The sequence below is a fragment of the Arvicola amphibius genome, chromosome 7, assembly GCF_903992535.2.
Source record: "Arvicola amphibius chromosome 7, mArvAmp1.2, whole genome shotgun sequence".
Classification (NCBI taxonomy): Eukaryota; Metazoa; Chordata; class Mammalia; order Rodentia; family Cricetidae; genus Arvicola; species Arvicola amphibius.
In genome coordinates, this window is record NC_052053.1 from 99,510,008 (window position 1) to 99,532,033 (window position 22,026).

Consider the following 22,026-nt stretch of genomic DNA (forward strand, 5'->3'; position numbering starts at 1 on the left):
ACACCACACACACACACACACACACACACACACACACACACACGCACGCACACTTTTATCCCTATGCTCTGGATGTCACTTATCCAGGGCATGTCTTAACTATCCCTTCCTCACATATACACTATATATGTGCAGGAAAGCCTTTGCATCATGATGACTATAAAAATATTTTATGTTTTAAGTCCCTAGGAACTTTAAGTTAAATTCCTAAGTAGGCCATTTTACTGGCTACATCTGACAAACCACGGCAGTAAAACATCCTCTGAGTGCTCACAGAGTGTACTGAGTTCTCATGAAATCTCAGAACAGGATGCTAGGAGGCCTCTAGATCTCAGGGGTTTTCTAAGGGAGGTGGAAAGTCAAATTATTCAAAAATTATTTTAAGGCAACACATTCATAAGAAGATTTAAGTTAGTATAAACATTTGTCATTTCTGTGTTAAGAATGCTAAAACCCAATATAACATTCCCCAATAGTAAAGAAACATTAAGAAAATCAAAATGAAAACAAGAAAATGTGAAATTGATAAGATTATCTCTTTCACTATCAAAGAGAAGAGAAGCAAAGAGTAGGAGATAGGGATGAAGCTTACTGGTGAGATACTAGCTTAGTACATACAATATCTTGGGTTCAACTCCCAGCATCAATAGATAGATAGATAGATAGATAGATAGATAGATAGATAGATAGATAGATAGATAGATGATAGATGGATGGATGGATGGATGGATGGATGGATAGATGGATAGATAGATGGATGGATAGATAGATGGATAGATGGATGGATGGATGGACAGATGATAGATAGATAGATAGATAGATAGATAGATAGATAGATAGATAGATAGATGGATAGACAGATAGACAGACAGACAGACGAGTTAAGGATGGGAGATAGCTTGCTTGGCAGGGAAGAGCTGCTGTTGTGAAACATGAGACCCTGAGTTCAAATTCCTAGAACCCACATAAAAGCAGTGTGGTCACACACTTGCCAGTAACTCTGCTTCATAGTAAGAGAGAGAACAAGAGAATTGCTGGGGCTTGCTGCTCAGGCAACATAGCTCCAGGGTTAGTTAGGTAGAAAGTAATAAAACAATATGTCCCTCATCCCCCTCCAATCTCTGTGCACGTACACAGCTGTGTGCACCACTATACACATAAGTACATACACTATACACTCATGCATACCTACGAAAATGTCAATAACAGACGGCAAAGTGGGAGTATATATATTGTTCAAATGAGAACTATGTAAATTTTAATATGCTCTATTTTAAAGTGTCTAAGTTGTACTGGAAAAAAACTTTTTATTTTTATTTTTTGTGCACTGGTGTTTTGCCTGCGTGTATGTCTGTATGAGGGTGCCAGATACCCTGGAACTAGAGTTTCAGACAGTTGCAAGTTACCATGTGGGTGCTGGGAATTGAACCCGGGTCCTCTAGAAGATCAGCCAGTACTTTAAATCACTGAGAAACCTCTCCAACCCAGGAAGAAAAACTTTAAAACTATGACAATTATGCCTGTGCCACCATCCTGGGCTATGCACGTCCTTTAAGGAACATCTACTCAAGTCCTTAGGCCAGTCTTTAATTAGTGTGATTTTCTTGTTGTCCAGGCTTTGTTACTGAGTTGCAGGATTTCCTTATATATTGTGGATATTAGTTCTTTGTCAGATTCATGATTTCCAAATACTTCCCCACCCCACAGTTTGTTTTTCAGGTCATTGATGACTATTTCATTTGCTGGGCAGAGCTTTTAAGTTTGATATAGTCCCATTTGACTTTGTCTTGTTGTCCATGTTTTAGGAGTGAGGCATTACGGTGGCACTCTACAGAGCACTGGTGCTCAATTCTTACCATACAGCTTTTATATAAAATTGTAGCTAGTGGCATTTCACAGGACTTTGAGCAGCTCAGGGTATTAGAGGAACAGAGCTTTCTGATCATCAGCCAACGGTCATTGGTTGTAAAAAAAGAAGCATGGAGACACCAAGCCCTAGTTTCCAGGTGATTTTGCACACTTTAGAAGCAATACTACAGTGCTGTCCTTTCAAATAGCATAGGAATTAAATAAGCATTTAATTAAATATGCATTTCAGAAATTGTATTATTAAAAGTATAAAATATCCTACAAATATGTACTGGATACTACTTAATATGAGTCACTTTTCAAGAAAGGGAGCTACGGTGAAGAGTGCACAGTCCTGTCTTCAGGGGCTCAGGCACAAATATACAAAAAGTTAAATGATGCTGCAAGGCAAAAAATCATTTAAGTTCCAAATAGAAACTCACAATGGTTGTACCACAATGGAAAGTGGAACCAGTTAGACAGCAGAGGCAGACCAGCAGTCTACATTTATAGAAAAATGCAAGGCAGGAGGAACATGCTGGAGCCAGAAAGGAAGGATGTTCCTGAGTGCCTTATCAGGAATGCAATCTATCAACACAGATCCTGACCTAGCCATGAAGGACATACCTGACGAGACATGTAAATTCTCTGCCCTTATTGTGCTTTTAGTCTAGTTCTTAGTTATATATGCTACCGCACAATGCTTCCGAGCAGAGGATGTGGTCAGAGATAAACGTGGAGAAAGTGACGTTGCACTGATCTGTATCATATCATTATCTATGCAGTAAACTCAGAAGCAAACCAACTAGATGCCGGATAAAAACCCATGCTGCAAGTGTCGAGTGACATTGCTCAACTATCCAAAGCAGTCTTGGGTAAGTCCCCTCGTTTCACTGGATCGCTGCTCTCGCTGGAAAAGTAAAGGTTGCCACTCAGCCACAAGCTTGAGATCTTCAACTGGAAAACATACAGCACAGGGGGGACTGGGTAATAAGCGTAGGGCAACGCTAGGGCTGCAACTTACTTTCATTTCCAACCTCTTCTCAGCAAAGTAACAACCACAAGAGCACTCTGTGAACAAGGGAGAGACTGTATGGGTCGGGGTCAGACACGAGAAAGGGTTTAACAGGAACTGCAGGTCTACACTTTCCCATTATTTTCTCTGGTAACCTGTAGCCCCCATGGCAGAAGTGAAGGTGCTACACTTCTCACACATCAGTTAGAAATAGAAAAAGAGCAGTAGCCAAGATGCTCGTTCTGTTCTCCATCATACCACAGAGAGCTATTTGTCTCTGCAGGTGACTGATTTATAGAAGCCTCAAGGCCAAAGACTAGGTTTTCTTTGTCTTCAGGACCTCACTGTACCTAGCATAAAGCTTGGGACACAATTACTAAGAGTGGAATTAAAAAGGAAAGTATGCGATCCAAAGAAGTAGGAGTTACGGGCTTCAGGCAGTATTAGTATCTATCAACAAAACAGAGGAAGGGAGCAATGGAGAAGTACAGCATAACTTGTCCTTATTTTAACACTGTATAAATATTAAGATGGAAAGAACACAAAGCATCTGGAATGAGGTTATAGCTAAAATTAATAATTAATAGGCTGTCTTTCACAGAATGTACCAAGTACTGCATGAATAACATTACAGACATCTCATTTAATTCCCACACCCCTACAAGTCAGATATTATGCCCATTTTTCAAAGAGGAAAGCTAAAAGTCAAGAGTCAAGACACACACTTACTCGAAGTCTTAACATTAGCGAGAGTGGGCTATAACTCAATCTAACATCTAAATCCAAAGCTGTTGTGGGATAATCTTTTTGTATACTGCTGTAAAGATGTGTGACTGCCTAAGGCACCTTCTGATTGGTTTAATAAAGAGCTGAATGGCCAAGAGATAGGCAGGAGAGAATAAGTAGGACTTCCAGGGAGAAAGAAAATTGTAGGAAGAAGAGAGGTAGAGAAACACCAGCTAGACTCTGAAGAAGTCGGACATTACGATACAGAGAAGTAACAAAGCCACATGGCAGAGCGTAGATTAACAGAAACAAGTTAATTTAAGTTAAAAGAGCTAGTTGGGGGAAAGTCTAAGGTAAAGACCAAGCTTTCATAATTAATAATAAGTCTCCATGTCAAACTAAAAAAGTCAATGCTGTGCTCTACCAGAACCCAGGGAGTCGGACTGAGGTGGTGGAAGTAACCAGATACCAAATGTATTATGAGATGGAGCCAAGAGGATTTGCTGAAAGATAAAAAAAGAGCGTTAAAAAATAATGAAGTATTCGATGATATCTGTAGAACCAGATGGCCAAAGGGAGGAGAGCCAGTACCTCAAAGGCACATCCTCGTCTCCAGACACAGCCAGTATAGTGTTTTTATGAGTCTGCAGGCCAGCTAAGGCAAAGAGTCACCCGCTTTGCCGCCTTTTTAAAAACTGCCCATTTTGCAATAATTTTAGATTTACCATAAAGTTGCAAAGAGAACACAGAGTTCTCTTCTCCAGCTCCTCCCACTGTCTTACTAACTTAGCCCATCACAGTCCATCATCAAAAGCAATGAGTTATGCTTGCTGGAACACTTTTAGCTAAATCTTGCAGTTACCATTAACACTATCATAACATCACTTTGGATCCAATCAATACATAAAATTATAAACTGTCAATATACAATAATAAAAAATAGCTCTAAAAACTATTTTTTAAACTATAATCTCAGAAAAGATGTTACAGCTAAGGCCCCCTCTCTCTCTCCATCCTCTGCTCACCCTTCCCTCAGGGATGACTGTTGAGAGACAGACAGGTGGCAAAGGAAAGCATGAAAAAGTGCAGGAAATCCAGGTAGAGGCTGCCACTGTCCTCTCCCAGTGGGACCACAAGGATGTGCTTAACTGTCTCAGCAATGACGCAGGGCAACATGTGCGAAGTTGGCTCAATCCTTAGTGTCCAGCATTTTTATAAGGGTCAGTCGGGAGGTATGTAGCACCCACCTAAATGACCTCAGCTAATTAGACTCCAGTCCCCAGAGCAAAATCAATGCTTACCACAAACCACATTGTTTGCATGAACTGGGATCAGCCTGGTACCTGTGGCCTCAGTCCTCACACATACAAAAGTACTTACTAGATGGAATATTCCTAGGGCTCATCTCTCAGGACCCAGCCAAGAGCCAGGCCAAAAAAAGGAGATTTTTTTTTTCTGGAAATAAGCAGGATTGGAGTAAATTGAGCCAGCTGAGTTAACCCTTTCCTCACTGTGAGTATATTCCTGGGCTTCCTGATTCATCCCACCGCTACAGGCTGTGCACCTTCAAGCACACCAATGCCGCTCTGCTATCCATTAGCTGATGAAACAGAGGCTTACTACACAGTGAGTTTAAGGGCCGTGGACAGCAAGTGGATAGCTGAAGTAACACAGTCTCCTGCGTGAGCAAACAGAGGCCCCACACAGCCCGACTCACCTAGAGGTCTGAGGTGTTGGTTCTCAGTGACTCCTATGAATGGTCAGACTGAACCCAAAAGATCTGATTTCCAGAAAAGCCACACAATAAAGATTACAGTGTGAGCACCAACTCCAGTGTTTTAATACACTGAGGATCTGTGATTTCTATCTCACGGAGCAATTTCATAAGACTCTCCTAAAAATGTAAGCTCTGAACACTCATAAAAAGGTTAAATGGCAAAAGTGGGCACATATATCTGTGTCACAAGTCAAAAGCACAATGAGAATTTTGTAATTAACAAAATCTTAACTATTTTAATGATTTGTCCACTAATTTAATGTTTTAGTATGTATTAGTGTCAATGATAAGGTATGGTCTTCCAGATTAAGCCCACCTTGCATGATGAGACAGCTAAAGATAGAAAAAATAAATTCTGGACCATATAAAGTTGGGTCAGATTAATTTGAGAGAAAAATGTATGTCCTTTTCAAAAAATAAAATATTTATCTTATTGTATTTTTTCACTTAAACAAAACAGTTTCTTCTTGATGATGATCCTAAATCTGGGTGCCTTTAAATAGCAAATGAGAAGTACAAGTATTTTCATTCATGTTTCTAAAGTTTTAAGCATAAAAATGGACATTACTATTTCAAAAGAACCCTTAATAAGCAATAAATCAGAGCTATGCATATTCCCAAAGCATATAATCAGAAGCACAGAGGGCAACCACGGGAGAAATGCCTAGGGCCATGTCTTAGATAGAATAAGCCAAATTTTAATAACTACAGGTGAAAAAAAACTACTTCGAATTTTAGTATCATCTGTAAAACAGAAAGGGGGGCTACTGTGAACTGTCTAACAATTACTTATCTTCACCTTCACAGTTCACAATGTGACATTACCGCTTCTATATGGTAAATAGAAGCAGCAGTGAGCAGACAGGGCAACCACAGTCACCGCCGACTTTAGAAGGCGACATCTGAATTCTCTTCTCTTATTATTTCCACTGAGTATCAATAAACAGTTTCAGAACCCACCACCATCATAAACATGCTTTAAAGACAAAAGCTCCCCCATAGCAGCATGCCTCTCCGTTCTCAAACGCTTCAGAGAGGAAAAATTCCACCAGGCTTCTGCAACTGAGCTTCGCAAACCACAGTCTTAATGTATTCAAGTATATAAAATTCTCTCCTGAGAATGTTTAACTTTATAACTCAAATCCTCCATAACGTAATAATGTGTGTTTCCAGTAAAGCGGTGTCACTTAGAACCTCTTTGATGGTCAATGACTAATGGAGACAAGAGCCATAACAGAATTAAAATATAAACACATTCATGTCCACGTGAGGACCAAATGATGTCACCCTTCCCAAACAAAAGGTTCGCTGGTAGCTCAAAAAACTGAGTCATCACATTCACTGCATGGATGTTAAAATCAAAGGAAGCTATAACACAGGTTAGTGTATGCATACTATAAGCAGATAAACCTATCAAGTTATCATCTATAACATTAGGTTAGCATAATTATTTGTACACCATTATGTTGGTTACAAATGCAGCACACCTGATGATTTATTTCACAAATACCATTTGGTATGAAGTATTATTCATATTTCATCATATTCCTGCAGTGATAACACTGGAGTCAGCAATGGGGGTTCAAGAGAATCGCTGCAAGAGTAGGGTGCATGCCTGAGTAAGAGCAAACAGCCATTCACCCAACACTCGCTATTGTTCTCAAAGGGTGCAGATGCCAGCAGGGAAGCAGCTGAAGGTTCTTGACCTTGTACGGGAATAGCAGGCTGTAGAATTCCCTCACATTTGAGTCTCCAGAGTGTCTCCCTCAAAGGCTGATGATACTACAGCCATACTACCAGCACACCAAGCAATAGAGGCTGCCCAGAAAGCAGGGGACAATGCCACTGGGTTCCAAATGGCTAAATTTGATCAGGGACCACAAAAAAAAGCAAAAACAAAACAAAAAACACAATGCTTCATAGAAGAAAAATATCTAAACATTTAAATTTTTAATACTATGAAAAATTGCAAAATATAAAATAAATTGCCGGGCGGTGGTGGCGCACGCCTTTAATCCCAGCACTCGGGAGGCAGAGGCAGGTGGATCTCTGAGTTCGAGGCCAGCCTGGTCTACAAGAGCTAGTTCCAGGACAGGCTCTAGAAACTACAGGGAAACCCTGTCTCAAAAAAAAAAAAAAAAATATAAAATAAATTTTAAAAGGAAGGGAAACTTTGAACTGTATGCACTTAGCAAATGCAAACAATGCTAGTCCTAGATTATTTGATTTTAAAAAAATGGAAAAATATAAGAACAAATTAATGTTTTGTAGACCATAAAAAAAATTTTCAGTAAAGTACAAAAATTTAAAGCATCCCTTTCTTTGCACTTGTAATTCTTTAATGTGGAATCGCTTGGGCTGTCCATTCTGTGTTAAGTAACAGAACTGATAACTAAGCACAGAAACACAATTTGAATTATAAAATTCTTGCTCTAACAAAAATTCCTTAAAGGGTAAAAAAAGGGGGAGGGGGAAATGTCAGTGCCTTGAAGCCATACAAAAAACTGTTAGATTCATGTTTTTTTGTTTTTTATGGCAAGAGTCTTACTGTATAGCCTTGTCTGGCCTGGAATTCACTATGTAGACAAGGCTTGCCTTGAACTCACAAAAGATCCACTTGCCTCGGCTTCCTAGGATTAAAGGCATATGCACCTCCTCATTCCATAATGCACTGGTTGTTTGGAGTAGCATAAGACCTGGATTATTGACCTAGGGAGAAGGATCTAGATTAGGGACTGGCAGAAATGACTCACACATCAGATTGCAGCCATGCTCACGTTCTTCCAGAGTGCAGACGCTGAGCACGTGTTGTTTCAGAGAACGCAACTCAAAACAAAAAGTCCTTTCTCTTACTTAGAAAGATAAATTATCTTAGCAAATTGCAAAGCATCAGGCTATAACTGCTATTTAAAAAGACAAGTTTTAAAAAGTGAATTTTTATGCTTTATACAGGCTTAGGTCAAGCAACACTAAATTAATAAAATAAGTATGCAACTAATCTTAGCTTTCCATTCAATTAAGTATCACTTTGAAATAGTCTTTAAATTTTTCTTTTCTACTTGAATAGGAACAACAGAAATTCAAATAAATCATTTTAAGTAACTACAAAACTTTAAAAGGAAACACTTCTCAAGCTAAACTTTGCAGTAGCCGATCTTAATCCAAACTGTAAGTTTTAGAGCCATTAAAACATGTAGAAGGCACATATATGACATCTTCTCCTTGGCTTCCTGCTAGGCTGTACAAATGAAAGGCTGCATGGTGGCTCACATAATTTGTATGAATTATTTCTGACACAAAGACCTAAGCTTTTAATTTCCCCCAAAACAAGTAAAAATTATAAAGTCTCAAGCAAATTTTATATCAGGTTAAAGAGTTACCCTGTCTGGATGAGGGCCATGAAACTGAAAAGCCTGGCAGGGTGTGGAAGCCACACCTGCAACTCCAACTCCAGCACTGAGGCAAGGCAAGAAGGTCTGGGGGGGAGGATAGCCAGGGCTGGACAATGAGACTGTCTGGAACCGGCACTCTTCCTGAGGCTGTAGAACGAGCTCAGCCCTCCCACAGGCAGCAGAGTGGGGTGGACCTTAATATGTATTTCTGTGTCATCAACTGTGCACCTCAGATGTCCTGATCACAATGCCCACGACAGAAAGCCATTCCAACAGCTCTCTTAAGGTTTTCTCATGGGCATTTCCATTAATGGTTGACCTCTGCCCACTGGAAGCAAACCAAAACAGCGCTAAATACAGTAACGTATGCACAAAGCCTAAAAGATTTAATTTACAGAATCTACAAGATACCCTGCCTCTGCAAAGAGAGTTCAAAGACCCAGGCAACTCAGTGAGTTGTACTACTTCATAGTAATCTAAGCATGACAGGCATGATACAAAACATCCAGAATGAGTGAAGAGTGAGAAGGAGTAAAGAGAGTGGTGATGGAGCCGTCAAACACTTAAATGTGCCCAGCATCACATTAGAAAAAGGCGAAAAAAATCTCAGCAGACAGAGCAATTTACAAAACCAGAGTTACCTGCTGTAGTAATAAAATATTAAAAGGTCGCCTGCTTGCTAGTCTTTTCTAAGTTCATTACTCCATACTGTGAGACCATGACTTTATGAGAAAAGAAGGAAAGGGAACACTTACTGGGAGTGAAAATGTCTCAGCCAGGTACTTCAATAAGGATGCTTCTTTGGCCAAGAACTTGTTCCTTTCCTTGATGTTGCCTTGCAGCTGCGGATCGAACTCCTTTCTGACCACGGATGCAACGGAGTCAACGATCACAAGCTTAACTCCTTTGGAAATAATCTCTTCCTCCAAAGATTCAAGCCTAAGAAAGTAGAATTTGTAAAATAGTGAACAAATTTAAGACACATATTTTTTTTATTTGTCTTTTTAGAAGGAAGATGGAAGAACATTGTATTAGGGTTGGGGAGAAAAGCTAACCTCAGGATGGGCAAGCTGTAAATCCTGGAAGCTTCCAGGAGGAGGGAACTAGGGGAGAAGAGAGAACATCATGCCCTTTGAGTTAGGGTCTACAGCGTCTGTGAGGAGCAGGGAGGGTCAGAGAAAACAGGGAGGAAGTCCAGAGTCTGAGATCAAACATGATTGGGATTTTGGTTGGTACCCAGTAAAGAGAAAGTGGGGGAAGGGAAAATCATGATTTTGGAGTTAGAACTCAGAAAAAGAAAAACAAAAGGCAGGTTTAACATTGAATATCTGTAAACAACTGCTAAGACTTAATTTTTAAAAACAGAGTCAAGAGACTGGAGAGATGGCTCAATGGTTAAGAATACTTGCTCTTTCAGAGGACAGGGTTTGGCTGCCAGCATCCACAAGGTGGTTCACACCCATCTGAAACTCCAGTTCCAAGGGGTCCCACGCCCTCTTCTGACCTCCAAAGGCATTAGACATACAAGTGGTGTACATACAAACATTGTGGGCAAACACTCATACACATAAAATATAAAATAAATAAGTCTAAAACAACAGCAACAGTGTTTAAAAGGTTAATCAGCTTTAAAACAGTACGCCAGGTCTGGTGACACATCTGTAGTCCTCACTACTCAAGAAGCTGAAGAAAGACGTTTGGAAGTTCAAGGCTGAACTGGACTACAGGGGGAGTACAAAGCCAAACTGGGCAACGTAGCATGGCCCTGTCTCAAAGTAAAAAAAATTAAAAAGGATTGAGATGCAGCTCTTTGGTAGCGCACCTGCCTGATACACACTGGGCCCTAGGCTCCATCCTAGTAACACACTTCCCTAAGTCACACTGGTGACTACAAAATGCAGCACACATAACTTAGTTCAGTCCAGTACTGCTATTGTTTTGCATTCTTCTGGAAACAGGGACAGTGTTTTTATGTTGTCCTACAATGCTATAAAAGCTGTAATCTTAAAGTAAAACTACTTGTGGTAGTCAGTCTCCAAAATGGCCCCCTCTTGTTCCCATTTCCTGGTATGTCATGTCTTTGTATGACTACCTCTCCCTGTGTGTCTGTGCCCTCCCACCCGGAGCAGGAGTTGGTCTGGGTGACAAAAGCTTCTAAGAATACAGTGGTACTCTTGTTCCAGACAGTAGGCACAAAGACTACAACATCCACACGTAAGAAAGCAGGCCTTCCAGCCGGGCGGTGGTGGCACACGCCTTTAATCCCAGCACTCAGGAGGCAGAGGCAGGCAGATCTCTGTGAGTTCGAAGCCAGCCTGGTCTACAAGAGCTAGTTCCAGGACAGGCTCTAAAAAAGCTACAGAGAAACCCTGTCTCGAAAAACCAAAAAAAGAAAAAGAAAAAAAAGAAAGAAAGAAAGCAGGCCTTCCAACGGCACAGGAGTGAGGCTGGAAACAGATGCCAGGCCCGCTGAACCGAGAGATGACTGCACTCCTGGACAAGAGCGGAGCAGGAAAACTGGCTACACCACTCCCAGATGCCCAGCACCCAGAAAATACATATTTGCTGCTACATTTTGAGGCAATTTGCTAACAAAACACATAATTAATAAATCAGATTCTAAAATATTCATTTAAATGTTTTTCTATGTTAAAGAAACATTTTAAAAACTACAACAAATAAAGAGTACAGAAATAATTATTTCCTTAATTCTATTTTATAAGAATTATTTTACTCAAAAGCTAAAAATAAAGAAGAAGAAGATTAACACCTTCAAAGCATTACTAAAATAACAAAATCTAAAACTGCCTACCTTTGAAGAACTCCCTCACAGGTGAGTTCCCGGTGAAGATGAACCTTACTGCTCATTAGAAGCAATTTTTCTTCAGTGTTAAAATAGAGTGGAAAACGGGCTTCTGCGATCTCGAGCAGTCTACAGAGAAAAGAAAGAAGAGTGCAGGAGAAAACACTGAGTACTGAAAGCCACACTGCTGAGTCTCCAATACATTCTACATTGGAAATTCCTAAGTCTTGCCGCACGTCTGGTACAGGCCAAAGTCTGGAAACACACGTGTCCTGGAACTCATGTGTCCTCTGTGTCTATTACTGAAGGACAGCTGTCAGGACAGAAGCTAGCAAGGCTTCAGGGTCTCACCCAACTTCCAACAAGCAACAATGTCTCCAAATTTTCATTTTCTGGAAATAATATGTTTACAAGTAACACTTTTGTCTAAAGCTATATTAATATATTTGAAATTAGAAAAGGCTTTCAGTTGCTTGAATGAACAAAGTCTGTTTCAATAAATATAGTATATTATCCTAATGATAAGTTATATTTAAGTTGGCATGTCTCATTCCAGAAAAAAATATGCTTTCTCAATTAAAATTTAGTGCAATCTAATAGTTCCTTGGTAAACAGAAAATTATTATGTAAACAAGTGAATGCTCTCCAATTACTTCTCAGTAAACAAAAAGGTATTTTCTAAATACTCAATTCAGACCCCAGGCCCAAATCTAATAATGTGGGGCAGGTCAAGTAAAAAGTGATAAATAAAACAAAAACGACATCATCATTTAGCAGAATGAGGCATAAAGGGTATTACTAGAATTTACGAATGTATAGGTTTAAAAGTCTAAAACTCTTTGAGTATAGCTGTATTTCAGTTACATCTGTCAGCCCTACTTGGTCATCCAGGGGACCTGGAACAGGAACTGCAAACACTAACCCATCCCATATTCTATGTTCAAGTTAGAGACACAGAAGTACAAAAGATCGGTGTCCAGATACTTAAAGGGTTCTGAGAAGAGACTGAGAACGTTAAGTAGATAAACAAAACAAGTCCCTTAAATATGCTATAATCAGAAGCAAGGGTGGCGGGGCCTAAAACAGAAAAGAGAAGAGAAAAATAGAGACAGTCAACAACCTTTTAAGTTTATTTTCAGCCAAATGAAAAGAAAAATACATAATTTGGTTCAATAAGACAAGATCAAAATGCTTCAAGAGAAAAATATTATTTAAAGAGGTATTAAAGTGAGCAGTGTTTGACAGAGGCATAGGGTCTAACGGAAGGAGGCAGGAAGGGAGGAAGACAAACAGAGGCGTAGGGACTAAGGGAAAGAGGGCAGGAAGGGAGGAAGATAGAGATGAAAGGATGTGCCACTAGCCATGGAAGATGGGCAGGCTGCGAAGGTTTGTCAGAAACAAGTAATTTTGATGATGATGATGATGATGATGATGATGATGATGATGATGCAGCAACTATGCAGTAAGTTCAGCACTCGGTCAGTGTATGGATAGGAGCTAGTGTTATTCACATTTGCCGTGCTGAATAACTATACTGAACAATTTTCTATAGGTTTATCCAAATGATTTTTATTTTAGGAAGCATTTTTTAAAATATAAATAAAAGCTAAATATAAATGAAGTTTTCCACATGCCTGGTTTTAACCCTAGTAGTCTCCTGTGACAATCTTCTTCACAAGACCTTGTTTTTCAGGACAAGCAACAGAAAAACCTATCCTGTCCTCCAACATAATCACATTAAGTTTGAAAAGAGTGCCACCTACTGGATAACTTTTAATAAAAAGCATTCCTTTGAAAAGATTCACTTAAAATTCATTCATTCATTCATCCAGGCATGGTGGTACACACCTTTAATCCCAGCGCTTCAGAGACAGAGGCAGGTGGATGGATCTCTGTGAGTTTGAAGCTAGCCTGATCTACAGAGTGAGTTTCATGACAGCCAGGTGATGCGGCGAAGATTGGAAATAACCAAAAATAGTCCTTTTATAATTATTCAAGCTTAATACAAAGGGAGATAAGGGAACTTACAGAACCAAGGGTCCAGCGGAGTGAGCGCGGGGCAAACGAACGGGGCGCCTTCCGGCTCCCCAATCCTATTTAAGGGGCATGGCTACCCCGCTGGAGCAGCCACGCCCCTGAACGCAGGGATTGGGCCAGCTGCCCCAACATCTCCCATTTTTTGTCTAAATAAGACAGATTCAGAAACCAAATACAACTATATACAATGGGAACTGATCATATAAAATTACAAAAAGTAAACAATATCAGGCGAGAAGTATATAACGAAGAATTTTTCTAATCACTCTACTTTGAGAAGTCTAAATAATCTAGAAGGTAGCTACCATTATCTAATCTTCAACCCCATCAAAGATCTGAGAAGGAGAGTAAAATTACCAAAGCAACCAGGAAGCACAAACGAGAAACTTCCAAAATGTGCAACAGAAGACAGAGACAATTGACTACCTGGGCAACCACACGAAGTCTTGATAGCAATGTTGAGGCAACCAACTTTGGCTGAGGCCTGAAAAAACCTGACATACCATTATACAATGGCAAGGAACCTTTAGTAGAACTATCCTATCCTGTCTTGGCAAGATAAGACAATTCTGTTTTATCCACTTATGGATATTTTGTACTTTAGTCAGTAATGGAGGTATGGGCTTTTCTTTGCCCCAAGGCCAGTTCTGCCAAGTAGAAGACAAACTCCCAGTGGAGTGTCTTTGGTGCTCAACGTTCTCTCGGGAGTAGAGCATTGTTGCCAGGAGTGATTGTGTCTCAAAAATACAAAACTGTAGGTTAGATTAAAGGCCATGTTCTACAGTTCTTCAAAGAGGTTGAAGATTATGCTATCTATACTAAATACAACCTCTATGTGTCTAAAAAACCTGATTGTCCTAAATATAAATATGACCAACATATAATTCTCAACACTTATGTAACTGTATGACTAATAGAATAGACGACTGTGCAAAAAATGAAGACAATGATTTCCAAATGTAAACAGGGTCCTTACATAAATAATATCTGAGGTAGAAATGTACAGTGCAATATGGTAAACAATGTCATTACATAAATAATATCAGAGGTAGAGATGTACATTGCAATATAGTAAACAATGTCAATATAACAATTGTTTCAAACAGAGGTGGTATCATACTCTCATATAATGTTCAATATATCAATATACAAGAATCAACACTCATATAGTTTTTTTTTTAAAAGAAAGAAAAACAATAACTCACAAAAATCAATTATTCCTTCAGATCACCAGTTAATCCCTCCCTCCCCCCCCCCTTTTTTTTTTAATACATATAGATATACACATAAATTATACCCCTGAGTCCATATAAAGCCTTCCACAACCCGACCACCCTATACCAGCCACCAATTAGTGTCCCTAAATCTGAGGGTAAACTTTATTGGGAGGGGGGGGCATCGTCATCCAAGATTGCTTCCAGCTGACATAGGGGCGACTTTTCTTCCCAGGGGTTCCTGTGAAAGCAAATGATGGTAGAATACCCAGCAGGAGACTCTTAATCTCAGGGTCGTGGGTTCGAGCCCCACGTTGGGCGCCAGATGATGCGGCGAAGATTGGAAATAACCAAAAATAGTCCTTTTATAATTATTCAAGTTTAATACAAAGGGAGATAAGGGAACTTACAGAACCAAGGGTCCAGCGGAGTGAGCGCGGGGCAAACGAACGGGGCGCCTTCCGGCTCCCCAATCCTATTTAAGGGGCATGGCTACCCCGCTGGAGCAGCCACGCCCCTGAACGCAGGGATTGGGCCAGCTGCCCCAACAGCCAGGGATACACAAAGAAAACCCTGTATCGAAAAACCAAAAAATAATACAAGAAAATAAAATCCGCTCATTCAGGATTTCCTGAGGACCTATGCCGTGTTCCGGGCACTGCTGTAAGTACTGAACACATGGCATTACAACATCCCACAAAGGAAATGGGGACAGTAGGGAGGAAGAAAGTTACATTCTCCCTGGGCTGGCTTGATTTATGTCAACTTGACACAAACTGTAGCCATCTGAGAGGAGGAAACCTCCATTGAGAAAAGGCCTCCATATGATTGGGCTGTAGGCCAGCCTGTAGAGCATTTTCTTAATTAGTGATTGATAGGGAGAGCCCAGCCAATTGTGGGTGATGCCATCCCTGGGCTGATGGTCTTGGGCTCCAGAAGAAAGCAGGCTGAGCAAGTCATGGCAAGACAGAAAGCAGCACCCTCCATGGCCTCTGCATCGGCTCCAGCCTCCAGGTCTGAGCTCCTGTCCTGACCTCCTTTGACGATGAACAGTGCTGTAGAAGCATAAACCCAATAAACCCTTTCCTCCCCAGCTTGCTCTTTGGTCATGTGTTTCATCTAAGAAAGACACTCCGGAAGGAGAGAAAAGCAAATAAACATATCAGAGGCCAGCTCCAGTGCTCTAAGGAAAACTGAAGCAGGATGAGGGGACGGGGGGGGGGGGAAGGAGGGGGAAGCAAGTGGTATTCCTCGCAGAGCTGTCCAGATGAGTAAGAGAACAATGCACCGTCTGGAAGAACAGAGATCTGCAGCAGAGAAGATCCCTCGCATCAGTGGCAGGAGTGAAAGGATAATATAGCTGGAACACAGGGGGCAGGGGGAAGACTAACGGGGGAAAGCCAGAGAGCTATCTAGCCGGAGATCAAGGTCCCCTCAGAACCTCAGATCTGTGGTCATCTGTTTGGAGTTTATTAAGAAAAACGAGAAGTCTGGGAGCAGAACTGACACCATCAGATCTCCTTTTCAAAAATCCATTACCTTAACCATTCAGCCACCACATCCCACATAGGTTTCTTTAAAAATTAAAATAAATAAATAATAAAAGACTACTGGGAGTGGGGTTAGTGCTAGAAAGCACTTGCGGTTCTTTCACAAGATGAAATTCATTTCCCAATACTCATATGGTGGCTCAAAATCAACCTTAACTTCGTATCTAGGGTGCCTGCCACCCTCTTCTGGTCTCTGATATCAGGCACATACATGTTGCTTCTACATACATGCAGGCAAAACATTCATCACATAAGATACAAAATAATAAATAAATCTCTCTTTTTTTTTAAAGTCTGCTCTAGAGTCTGGGGAGATGGCTCAGCATGCAGGAGTGCTTCTATACACGCATGAGACCCTGAGTTCCAATCCCCACTATGGAGAGAGAGACCGGAGGATGGCTGAGGCTTGACAGAGGCTTGGCTAGGTCCAAGTTCAGTGAGAAACCTGCCCCAAAGGAATAGGGGAAAGAATAATACATCAAAACACCAACATCCTCCTTTGTCCTCCATAAGCAGGCAGAAGTGCATGCATGTGCACGCACGTACACACATGTGAGCACACACACACACACACAGAGTTTGCTCTAGATGTCAAATGGAAAAAAGGCTACAGGAAGGACAAGGATGAAAACTGAAAACAAGATGAGCTAGTACTGCAGTACACACAAAAAAATGATGGTGATTTGACCTAGGGAAATAACACCTCAGATAATCAGAAGTACCTAGATTATAATTCAGAGGGAGAGAAGGAAGAATTTCATTACTTGGATGAATATCTAGAAAAATGGAGATTCAATCAGGATTTTAGTTATTGGTGTTCTTCCTGTGTTCTACTTTTTATGAAGGACTCCAGACTTCATCTTCAGATATATCAATTTTCCACATATGTAAACATAGCTATAACATGCTATTATGTCAAGTGGCAAATGTATATGAGTCTGGGGATTGTGGGAAAGCTCAGAACATGAACCCACGACACTTCTGCCAATCAAGAAGCTTGTTAAAATCATGAGATTGGATATCAGGGACTGAGGACAGAGAGAAGAGGAACAAGATTCCAAAACTGAGTTCTAGGGTTTTCCAAGGCTTAGAAGATGAAAACTTGAAAATCCAGCAACACAGATGAAAGAAGTGGTCAGAAGATAGGAATCAAATCAAGAGAGACTGACTGCTGCTAAGAACACAGCTAAAGGGAAGAACTGTTCAAAGAACAATCGACAACAATCAACAATGCTATATGACTACACACATGGTGGATCCAAGATGGGGCTGGAACAGTCCCACTTCCTAGAGATGTCACAGCCGACATACTGTCCACGGACAACACATTATTCAACAGGTTTATACTAATAATGATCTACAAAAACTTACTATGTTATCAGTCATATAAAAGCACAGTATATACAATTATGCACAGTCTATAACACTTGGTAATGGCTATGTTTCTGGTTGTGTTTTCTCTGCTTGTAATCACCATTACAGCATTTTTAAGTTCTGTAAAACACAATGCAGCAGCTTCACGTTTGTTTTTGCTCACCATGTCTTGACTGCATACAGAGACCATATCTATAAAGAACACACACTGTGTAGTGTGTGTAAGTACACTCTAACAGAAACATAGGACAAATTGTCTGGTGATACAGTTCTCAGACCATACCACCATCATTAAGCAACACATGGCTATGTTTTAAATACTACTGAGTTAAATAAAGTTTTGAAAATCAATTTCAAAATAGGGCTAGGAGATAAAGCCAGTATGGAATGAATTCAAGACAAAATAATAGGGAGATTTTTACTTCTGAGCACAAAAGATTAACTGGCTTGGGAATTGCCCTGATAGCATCAACAGCTAGAAAAGCAGACAAAATATCTGACATAACAGTTTCACACACTGAACAATAGTTCAAAACTGTGACCCTCATGAGAAAGGAAACTAATAGGAACCTGAAGTGTGTCCCAGGCTCACACCAGAGGCACTTTCCATTCTCCAAAACAAAAAAGGGAAGCCAAAATGAGTCTGGTGGAACCTGAGAGAAGATGAGATCAGAGTTTGGGAAGGCCAAACGTGCGAATGCAGAAAAGGAGGTGTGGGGTCTACAGGGAAGCTGTGGATGGGTATGCTCCAGAACCAATACGCATAATGTATGGAAGGAAACTACTCAGAAGGGACCAGGAGACAACGCAGAGACTAAACACTTCCCAGCACTCACACAGAATGAGAACAGTGCACATTCCCACGACAACAGAGAGTGCGGAGATCTCATTATGCCCTAGGCCACTCGTGGAGTCCTCAGCTGGGCTTCGTACTGAGACTTAAAGACCACTTGGGATCTGCTGTAACAAAAGGGAAGGGCCAGCTTTTAAATGATCAAAATAATCTTGACTATATATTAAAACAAAAATCGGATGCTTTAAAACTATATATTTAAGTCCGGCATCTAACATCCAACTTAGAAATTACGAGAAAGAAAAGGGGGCAGGCTGGAGAGATGGTTCAGCAGTTAAGAGCACTGACTGCTCTTCCAAAGGACTCTGTTTCAACCCAACCCCCACATGCCAGCTCACATTCATATACAGAAAATACAAAATAACAAATCTCTTATTTTAAGTCTGCTTTAAGGTTGAAACCAAAGGACTCGGTTTCAAGCCAGCACCCACATGAAAGCTCACAGCCTTCTGTAACTTCATTTCAAGGGGATCCAACGCCCTCTTCTGGACTCTGTGGGCACCATAGACTCTCACACAGATATACACATGCAGACAAGCACTCATACACAGAAAATTTTAAAATGTTTAATTACTAGGCCTGTAAATCACTAACAAAAGACCAGAAACTATACAGGTGGTGACATTATTAAAGCCCTCAGAAACAGCTATTCATAATCTTATAAATGTACTTAAATACATAAATAGAGGTTGTCAAACACTATGTATTATAGACGCAAACTAGAAAATAATTTGTTTTTGTTAATAAAGTCTAATTTGAACACCTACTTGGCTCACTTCCTATTACAGCTGCGTTTGCACTATAAGAGCAGAACTGAAGGAAGTGCTTCAAAAGACTTAGAGCTGAGGCAGCTCAAGGCCTTAACCCCAGCACGGAAAAGGGAGGAGGGGAAACAACCTGAGCTATACAGCAAGACTGTGTCAGAAACAAAAAGGGGGTAGGGTGGTAGCTCAGTTAGTTGGTAAAGTCCCCTATAAATACTTTAAAAATAATAAAGTCTTTAAAGAGTGAGTAAAGTTATCAAAAAGAGTAAGCCATGTAAGGGTGGGAGATATTATAACACAGGGAGTTTGGGCCTATGGTGCTTTGTTAACTTTACACTTTTTGAATGCTAATGAACAGAGAACAACCACTGCTGAGAGACACTGGATTGAGGAAGGACTGCTCAATTAAATCAGCCTATATATTTTATCAATGCCTTAATTTCAGAATGGGAGTCAGGAAATGTTTTGTGTTGGGGGAGAGGTTATACCCTGTTTGCACAGGAAAAAAACTATGGATTCCTTCAAAGTTAGTGAAGATCAGATTTGATGGGTGTGGGGATCCTGAGGATCCTTGGTTGCAGATATGAGGGGGAAAGCCAGGAAAGACTACAAGACAGGTGACATTGGGGGCTGGAGAGATGGCTCAGAGGTTAAGAGCATTGCCTGCTCTTCCAAAGGTCCTGAGTTCAATTCCCAGCAACCACATGGTGGCTCACAACCATCTGTAATGCCCTCTTCTGGCCTGCAGGCATACACACAGACAGAATATTGTATACATAATAAATAGGTAAAAACAAAACAAAACAAAAAGACAGGTAACATTTATGCTGATCCTTCTACATGGGAACAGCTCTGAGACTGGAGGAGACATAATGTATCTTGTTGGCTATAGAATCCTCATGCTTTATTATTTACATGCCATCCTTTTATATGACATGGATGGAGATTTATATTCCAGTTTGGTTATACAGTCCAAATGGACTTAAAAAGTTGACAGATGTCTTTTACCTGATCAAATATTGAGCAGAGAATCATCTTTAACTTACTTGAGCACACTACACATTCCATACTTGTGTTAATGCAGATATGTATGTTATCTTTAAAAGTTTGTGTGTTTTCAGAAAAAAAAGACCAGATACCAATGAAGACAAGTAGCCCAGGTGATCCAGCCTCTCAGAATGCCTCTGCTGTACTTTCCTCAAAAATCTGCAATCAGAACAACTTCAAAGCTGCTAGCTGAGATGGTCCAGCTTCACAGACTACTCCAGTCAGGACTCAGAAAAGCCCTGCACTTTCCCATTACACAGAGACTGGACAATAAATATTACAGCTATTTTCCCAGGACTTGACCATTATCTCAATTTTCTCAGAGTCTCCTAAAGATACAGTTATCCCAGCAGGAAGTAGTTTAAAGAACATGACGCCCACATTTCCAAGAGATGGGGTGGGTAGTTTTATTGTCAATCGGTGGGTTATGGATGCTTGTCATTGTTCAGCAGGGCTTACTTGCAAATTGTTATTGGTCATGGTCAGGGGAAAAAAGCTAAACAAAAGAGGTTAGACTCAAGGTTTTCTTTCTGAAAAAATAAAAGGGGAATAAAGAAATAATAGGATAAAATGGTAGATTACTGAATCTACTTTTAAACTAAAAAGCAACTACTAGTCACAAATATTTTACATTGGCATAGATTTTTATATATTGATACAAATGTAAGGTTATTTTTGTTAGAACATACTATATATATGTAAATGTATATTTTTACTCTTGTTTAAGATATTTTGTACATTGATACAAATTTAAGATTACTTTTGTTTTAATAGACTGTGTGTTTCTACTCTTGTTTAAAGTATTGTACCCATGTAGCTCATTTTAAAATGTAATGTAAATTCTAGTTCTTAAAAGTTATTATTATAAACTCTTTAGCATAATTAAGAAATATAGATTACTAGTTAGTCAGCTATAACAATCTAACTTGTAGTCATCATATTAGGTATGTTTTCAAGGTTAAACAGATATATTTTAGATAGATAGGTGGTCTTCAAGCACTTCAGAGATTTATAGAATATGGTATTAAGATGTTTTAATAACATAAAGCTTTTCATGACATTGAGATAGGTCTGCTCCTGGCAGCTCCAATCTACTTCAGAAAAAAAAAGGTGATGGGTATCAAAGAACCTCCATAAGGAATTTGCTTTCATATGTGGCAAAGCTAGCCACTGGGCAACTGCCCTTGCCTAGAGTGCAGACAGTATGCTGTCCAAATTGGACAAGAAAGACACAAAAGAGGGTGACTGCTGAATTTTGCCAAGGCAAGATAGGACAGTTTTTTCAAAACTCCTGCTTCACCAAAAAAAAAAAAAAAAACAAACAAAAAAAAAAACACCTGTCAGATATTCTAGGCCTGTAGGCTGAAGATGGATGCCCCAATATTACAGAGGAATCTTGAGTGACTGTCCAGACAGTCAGATGTCTCAATGTTTCTAGTTTTGAAAGTTGTTTGCCCTGCACTTTCTGTTTACTCAAGTAATATTTTATCCTTCTTAGGTCTCTGATAGGGTTTAAGACGAGATAGTTAAACCATTTTCTTTGTTACCAAATTCAGAAAAGAAACTTACAAAAAGAGATATAAAATTTATAAAGGTTGATAGACATAAAAGCTTAAGTTGTTTATC

The 22,026-nt window shown here is 39.9% G+C and overlaps 1 protein-coding gene across 1 annotated transcript in view; it reads right to left on the minus strand.

Moving 5' to 3' along the window:
- Positions 1-5,399: 5,399 nt before the first annotated feature.
- The window catches only part of LOC119819902 (DNA repair protein RAD51 homolog 2-like), a 39,868-nt gene continuing 23,241 nt past the window's right edge, over positions 5,400-22,026 (minus strand). The window contains exons 6-8 of the mRNA XM_042055406.1: positions 11,571-11,690; positions 9,514-9,697; positions 5,400-5,483 (exon numbers count right to left, since the gene is read on the minus strand). Of these exons, the coding sequence (XP_041911340.1) occupies positions 5,400-5,483; positions 9,514-9,697; positions 11,571-11,690 (388 nt within the window). The remainder of the gene's footprint in view (positions 5,484-9,513; positions 9,698-11,570; positions 11,691-22,026) is intronic.